General features: G+C 40.9%; 1 protein-coding gene across 5 annotated transcripts in view; it reads right to left on the bottom strand.

Moving 5' to 3' along the window:
- DZIP1 (DAZ interacting zinc finger protein 1) overlaps positions 1 to 7,832 on the bottom strand; it is an 81,350-nt gene that overhangs the window by 12,640 nt on the left and 60,878 nt on the right. For all 5 annotated transcript variants that reach the window (XM_019529741.1, XM_019529744.1, XM_019529743.1 and 2 more), the window contains 4 exons: positions 5,464 to 5,609; positions 1,750 to 1,948; positions 1,217 to 1,346; positions 880 to 933 (listed from right to left, as the gene is read on the bottom strand). In XM_019529741.1, coding sequence (XP_019385286.1) covers positions 880 to 933; positions 1,217 to 1,346; positions 1,750 to 1,948; positions 5,464 to 5,609 — 529 coding nt within the window. The remainder of the gene's footprint in view (positions 1 to 879; positions 934 to 1,216; positions 1,347 to 1,749; positions 1,949 to 5,463; positions 5,610 to 7,832) is intronic.

Raw genomic sequence — 7,832 nt, 5'->3', positions numbered from 1 at the left:
TCTGGAACCAGCTTCCAAGAGAAGTGGTGCAGGCTCCTACCCTGGGGGTTTTTAAGAGGAGGTTAGATGAACATCTTGCTGGGGTTGTTTGACCCCAGTACTCTTTCATGCCATGGCACGGGGGTCAGACTAGATGATCTGCTCAGGTCCCTTCTGACCCTAGAAACTATGAAACTATACCTTCTACCTATATAACAGAAGCCAAATAATAAATTAGCCACCTAGATCAACAAGTGTAAGCTTCTGTGAATCAGGATGGAAAGCAAGAGTCCAGAATCAAGACACCCTAACAAAAAAATTCTGCTACTTAAAAAAAAAAAAAAAAAAAATCTAGGGACTAGTTGCAGAAGCTTCCCAATCTATCCCACTTGTTCAGCTGGTGATAATGAAAAAACATTACTAATATAACGAGTACCCAAGTAATTTATGATTTTACAAATAAAACTAATATCCTGAATGCCACCCAGGAAAACATAAAGTACAATTTATAGAACATGGGTGTAACACGTTGCACATGACTAACATGAAATATTGTTTAATTCTGTGCATATTTATATAGCAGTATAGTCATGAAAAATAAAGATTTTAACAAGGCAAGAGAAAATCTTGGGCAGGCTAAAAAAACCTTATATTTATGTCCCTGTCACTAAAGATTAAGTACTATAGATATACCAGATCAAATGAGAATGTTGAATTAGCAATTATGACAACAAACTCAGAAAGAAATGTATTTTAGAATAAATTATAAAAATATGGTTCATAAAATGCTTGTGATTTTAGCTTAGTAATAGGTTTTCACGACCTAGATCTATCAGCATCTAAGCAAGCTCAGATCACTAAAAAACATTCTCTTCAAAACTGGAAGTGAGCAAAACTTACGCAATGCTAGATGTTCTTCTGGAAACTCCATCTCTAAGAACATGCTTCCCGGGTCTGTAAGAAATAAAACAAGTTATTTTTAACTTCCTTTGTCCACTATACATGCAGTGAGAACTGTATTCCTTTATATATAGGAATGGGCATTCTGTGATAATTCCTATATAACAGCCTCCAAAAGAGAAGGCTGAGGGGGGGATCTCGTAGCCTGTTATAAATGTTAGTCAGAAATAGGCATATCAGCTCTCTTGTACATGAAAAGAACAAATTTGTAATATTTTTAGGAGAATGATATTTGAGTTATCTGTGGCATAAGTGCTAAGAAAATGCTAAATCTTACTTTGGTGTAGATGTGTTTTCAGCAACAGACATTTTTTGTCCAGCCGGGCGTACAGTTTTAGAAGTCCATTTTACAGGTTTTTCTAATGATGTTGATAAGGTAGTTCCCAACTGAATCAACCTCTGTTTATCTACAAAATAAAATATCAATCTCAACATTAGAAAGTCATCGTTAGCGAGGAACTTAAGTGGAATACACCTATGGAAAAGATGAAAGAATTAAATTTCTCTGAAAACTAGCCATGAATTTTGCCCAGTTTTAGAAAGAGGATCATTTCTGAAAATAAATGAAAAGTATAGAACTGTTTAGGCAATGACATTTAGAGGCAGCAAAAATACAGCATGAAAGATCTGCATAAAAGATTATAAAGGTAGTCATTTATGGGGTAGCCATAAATAACTATACACCCCTTACTTACTTAATAACATAGACCCTTTACTTTGAGAATGAAATATATGCACTATAATTATACTGGGTTTCAAAAACAAGTACAAAAACAAAATCCTGATAGCAGTAAAATAAAATTATCTAACCTTCTGAAGAACGATGGGGAATGGAAACAAGTCTACTACAAGATGATGATGATCTCTCTTCAATTCTGAAGCTGATCTGACGTTCAAGGTTTTCCCGGATTAGTTGCATGTCAGGCATCTGTTTCTCTTTCTCTTCTCTAGCAGATTCAATAGCAAGTAAAATTCTATTTAAATGGTCACTCGGGATACCACGAACACCCTGCAGAAAATAAACACATTGCTGTTTCATGTACACCATTTTTAATATACTTAAGCCTCTCTTGATCAACAGAGGCAGCAAGCTGGGGGAAGGACTTAATGCAGACTGGGCAGCCAAAATGGCATGAGTTCCAGGGGTTGGGGAGTAGTGCTGGACCACGCCTAAGGGCGGGGCAGGGCTGGACTCCTGCCTCCTGCTGCAGGCTCCCCCTGGGTCCTACTGCCCCTGGCTCCTGTCATTTTTGACAGGCAGCCAGGAGCAGATAAATATTTTCTAAATTTTTTAGGGATCCAGCAGGCTGAATAGAATGGCCTTGCAGGCCGAATCTGGCCTGTGGGCTGTATTTTGCCCGCCCCTACTCTAGCCTGACACCAGGCAGCCCTGGCCTTCAGCCCTCCAAAGTGGTTGCAACTTCCACATAGCTATTGTTAGCAGCTTCTCCCCTGACAAAGGGGACCTGGGATTAGCTTTGAATGGATTTCCAAGACACTGGCCTTCTATATTCTGATGTACTCCTGCCACTGCTCATCATTCCATGGGTCTAGCACAATCCTCTCCCTACCAGTCTGCATTTTTTCCTGTATCAAGGGAGAGGAGATTAATGTCGTATATCTGTACTTCAAAAAAGCCTTCGAATCTGGTATCCCATGATCACCTTTTGGCAAAACTGGCCAACTGCGGTTTCGGGTCCACCATGATCTGCTGGCTGGGGAATTGGATCTGTGGTCAGACCCAAAGGGTGGTGGTTGATGGAAGTCAATCATCGCGGTGCCCTGTGACCAGTGGGGTCACCCAAAGCTCTGTCCTTGGACCTATATTGTTCCACATCTTCATTAATGATGTGGACATTGGAGTCAGAAGTGGACTGGCCAAGTTTGCCAATAATACCAAACTCTGGAGTAAAGTATCCACACCTGAGGACAGGAAGGTGATCCAGGCTGACCTTGATAAGCTCAGGAAATGGGTGGACGAGAACCTGATGGTATTTAACACTGAAAAATGCAAGGTCCTCCACCTTGGGAGGAAAAACCTGCAGCATCCTTATGGGCTTGGCAGCGCTACGCTGGTTAGCACCACGGATGAAAGGGACTTGGGCATCATGATTGACCACAAGATGAACATGAGCCTTCAATGTGATTATGCAGCCAGTAAAGCAAGCAAAACGCTGGCTTGCATCCATAGGTACTTCTCAAGCAAATCCCAGGACGTCATTCTCCCCTTGTACTTGGCCTTGGTGAGGCCGCAACTGGAGTGCTGTCTCCAGTTTTGGGCTCCTAAATTCAAAAAGGATGTGGAGAAGCTCAAGAGAGTCCAGAGAAGAGCCACACACACGATCAGAGGTCAGGAAAACAGACCTTACAATGACAGGCTGAGAGCTATGGGACTCTTTAGCCTGGAAAAGCGCAGGCTCAGGGGCGATCTGATGGCCACCTATAAGTTTATCGGGGTGCTCACCAGGATCTGAGGGAATGATTGTTCACCAGAGCACCCTAAGGGATGACAAGGTCAAATGGTTATAAACTCCTGCAAGACTGTTTCAGGATAGACATAAGGAAGAATTTTTTCACTGTCCCAGCCCCCAAGATCTGGAATAGCCTGCTACCAGAGGTGGTTCATGCACCTACATTTCAAGAGAAATTTGGATGTTTATCTTGCTGGGATCCTACGACCCCAGCTGACTTCCTGCCCCTGATGATCTTCCAAGGTCCCTTCCAGCCCTAATGTCTACGAAATCTATGAAATCTAAAACCTGCAGCTGAGACTGGAGATAGTCCCAGAGCAAGTCATCCTTGTTCATCATCTACCTCGTCTTCTGGCAGGTCTGCACAACAGGTTAAAAAATGGTCCACAGCATGCTGTATAACAGAACTGTCCAGTTCAACCCTTTGACAATACGTCTGCTGTAGCAAAATATGCATCTACTTATTCCTGCAGCTGAAGACTCTGCAAAATGCAGGCTTGGAACTGAAGCCAGATACGTCATTATAATCTGGCATAACTGATTTGTAATAGCTTAAGGAGACTTCAACAAGGAACGCTAATGCTGCTGCCCTTACAGATTGAAAGTGGTGTTGTATTGCTCTCAGAAAGAGGTGCCAGGTAAATCCCAGAACTTTCTCCACTGCTGTCACTCAGAAGCCAGGCACCTTTCTTGAAGTGTCCCACATTGTGCTGAAGCAGGTACTTTATAATACTGGCAAGTAGCAAGCCAGGTGCCCGGTACAGCTGTGGCTGGAGCACAAGTCAACTTATTGGCATTCCCAGCCATGGGGGTGGATGGGAGCCCTTCACATCAGTGCACTCCTGTAGCTGGGAATGCCAATCAGCTGACTTGAGCTTCCAGCCTCAAGAGCACACTAAAGCAAAGGGCTACAATGCACTCCCATGGCTGCAAATACTGATCAGCTGACTAGTGTGCCAATCGTGACTAGAGAATATTGATCAGCTCACTCTGCTACCTGTTGCAGGGGGAGCTCAGGATACTGATCCTGAGCTTCCCTTATAGTGGTAATACAGCAGCTGGCTGGTTCTCCCAGCCACAGGAGCGCACCAGAGTCTTGAAGGGCTCCAGTGTGCTCCTGTGGCTGGAAATGCCAATCAGCTGACTGGTACTACCAGCCAAGGGAGTTCAGAGAAGTCCTTCAAGGCTCTGGTGTGCTCCCAAGGCTGGCAGCAATGATCAGCTGACTGATGTTCCCAGCCTCAGGAGCATACTGGGGTCTTGCAGGGCTCTGGTGTACCCTAAAGCAGAGAGTGGCAATCAGCTCACTGATGCTCCCAGCTCTGACAGTGCACAGGAATGCTTCAAGACCCCAGTGAGATGGGGAACAACCACAAAGTTAGTACACATTCTATGTTTTATCACGCCATTAACTGCATGAACATGTGGCTGGATTACTACTTAAAATGTGAGTAACTGGTTAATCACGTCTTAAGTGTAATGTCTGCCAGGGACCTGATACCAACTGCTTCTGCTACTAGCACAACTTGTGGCGCACACCCATTTGCAGGAACAAACACAGCTTGCCTGCTTGAACACAGTAGTTATAATGAGACTTTTTCCTGGTTTGTGCTGGAAGCTTTGCCTCTCACAGCTTATAACATTTGTATATCCATGGATTTAAACTATTAATCCATACTTATTGATTCTGATTTTGCTGTACCTTAGGGGGGAAAAGGTTGTGGGAAGCAGTACTGAGGAAAGATGAATGAAGGCATATATTAAAAGGGTATCAAAAACTCACTATATTTTTCATGCAGGAACTACTGAAAAATCTCACCTTGGGAATTAGATAATTAGAATTAGTCAGTGGGAATTACAGATAAAATCCTAAGGCCTGGGGAGTTTCAGCAATCCCCTTGAGCAAGCTTCTCTAGCTTATAATGACAGTGGACTTCTACTTAGAAGATTTAGTAGGATACAGTAACTTTGAGTGCTGTGATAGAAACTGAAGGGGAAAGGGAAAAGGTCGGAGAAAGGACTATTTCCCTCTATTAATTTAAAAGCACCTTACCATTTTAATTCCCAAGGATTCCAACTTTTCCTCCAGGGCCTGCTCCAAAACAGCTCGTAATTCTTTAGTTAATGAAGGATGTGTCTTCAAAGCACTTACTAAATGTTGATTACTTCTGCCTACTTTGTGATCGCCTTTCTCTATTTCTGAAATAAGATATGAAAATCAAATTGAAAAAATATTTAAAATGCATAGTACATGGGACACGTATTATAGTTAAATTAAGCATGCAGTTCTTTATAACAGCATAAACATGTCAATATTTTTTTAGTTGGATTGTATTTGCTCAGTCTTGCTCCTTTCTTAAAAATGTCTAGCACTACCTTACAATAATTAGAGCACTCAGAATCCATCATTTAAATAACCTCCAAAGAGTCACTTGCCTTGAGTGTCAATGTTTTTTTCATGCTACAACAACAAAAAGTTATATGCATAAATATGGAATTATGGAGGGAACTGTGTGTGCTTTTGGGAAAGGAAAATTATCTGTGATAACTAATTTAGTATGGAACAAGACAGCTGGACTCTGGCTCATGTCTCCTAATTAGATATATGGCAAGCAAGTGACTTTCCTCCTCCTCTTAAAATGTGTTCCAAAATAATGACATAGTTTCTGCTTTACCAGGGTCCACAGGATTTAGTTTCCTCCTGTGAGTGTAGATGCATAAAGCAGGGAAGGTAACGTCAATTCTATTTCTTGTTTTAAATATCTGTGAGATCATCAACTCTTGCACGATAATACAAAATCCTTAATAGGTAAGTAAAAATATAAAAGATAAATTAGGCTTGAGTCTTACATGGCCACACAAGAGCAGAAGAGGGATAAGATTCTTAACACTTCTTAAACTACAGAATCTGCCTTAATTCTTACCAAATAGTCATGGCCATTATGCCTACCTCTGTTCTCTAATCACCAGGGCATAGAGTGGGAGTATGTAATACCCCAGAAAGGGATATGGTAAATCCAAACCTCCTTTCTCTGAAAGGCCAACAAAGAACTGTACAGCACTAATCCTTACGAGTGCTCTTTCTGGAGCAGCATCCCCACGTACCATCCATGCTCTGGGCTGCGCTCTTTATATAATGTCTGATTTAGTACTGTCTGATTTTTAAAATAAATGTGGTCATGATAAGCCTTATTAAAAAGCAGTTCAATTCAGCTTTAATGTTTTCTTTGCTTACTGACTTCTAATACAGTCACAAGCAAAAACCTCTGCTTTTACAATTAGTACGACAATGCATTAATGTTTTGTTAGTACTACAGAGAAGAATTTAACTGGAGCAGTTAGCATTCAGGGCTTCACCTAGATGTGGGCAGGATTTAATTGGAGTAGTCAGTGTTCATGGCTTCACCTGGATTTATTTGAGGAAGCAAGAACAACCATAGAGGACTAAGCCTTCTTTTAAAATAGGGCTTAGTTAGGAGACAGCCCAAGGCAGAGAAGTAGTTCAGGAAGGAGAGCCAGCCCTCTGGTACTGGCTCTGAAAAATGTGGACAAGATGCAAGAGGTAGTATTGGGGGTTGCTGATCTGCTAGAAAAAAGGAACTTAACATTGTGTTCAGGTGGGACAAGAAATGTAAGCCTCAGGTTGGTAGATGATGGATTAGTTGAGTTTTGAGATTATTACTAAGGAAGCCTGGGAGAAGATCCCTTTAATGACTTTGAAAGAAGAGAGGATCTTAAAAACAGTTCTTATGTAGTACTGAGAAAGCGCTGGGCAGGACAATATCTGTTTGGGTCTTTATTTGGGTTTTGAAATTTTATAGGCAGCTAGTACTTTGTAACTGCCCAATATGAGAACCCTTAAAGAAGCCTGACTTTTAGAAGGCTAGGGCTAAACACTTTTGAAAGTCCAGTGCTTTAAGATGCTAGGCTTGACCACAAAAAAAAAAAATCAATGCATTTAATACTATTATGTTAAGACCAAATTCAGAATTAACCAATGTCAAAACCAGAACAGAAAATTAATTTTTAAGAGCTACAATGTGATAGAGCAACATATCCTATACACACCTTGCTGTTTTAATTTTGCATCTTTTTTTATAATCCAATTAATATTGCTGTCTGATTTTCAATTTCTTGTTTCTCTATTCTTAACAATATTTAGAATTTGTGTAGAATTGTATTTTATGTCAGAAAATAAGCAGTTTTTCTAAACCATTAAAATAATCTTTTACGTGCACTACATAATTTGGGGAATGGGAAACCTCTGTAAATGGGGAGGAAAAAAAATAGATTCTCATTTAAACCTTTTCTCTGCTTCCTTTTCAGGTATTTTCCTCTCTGTAGCCTCATTGCCACTGAGTTACTGGCTTCAGCAACTTCCAGAGAGATACAGAAAAATGACTGAACATCTATATATAGATA

Source organism: Crocodylus porosus, unplaced genomic scaffold, assembly GCF_001723895.1.
Source record: "Crocodylus porosus isolate Cpor-Errol unplaced genomic scaffold, CroPor_comp1, whole genome shotgun sequence".
NCBI classification, from domain to species: Eukaryota; Metazoa; Chordata; order Crocodylia; family Crocodylidae; genus Crocodylus; species Crocodylus porosus.
Note: the sequence above shows the minus strand (reverse complement) of the source record. Positions and strands in the feature narration are given on the sequence as shown.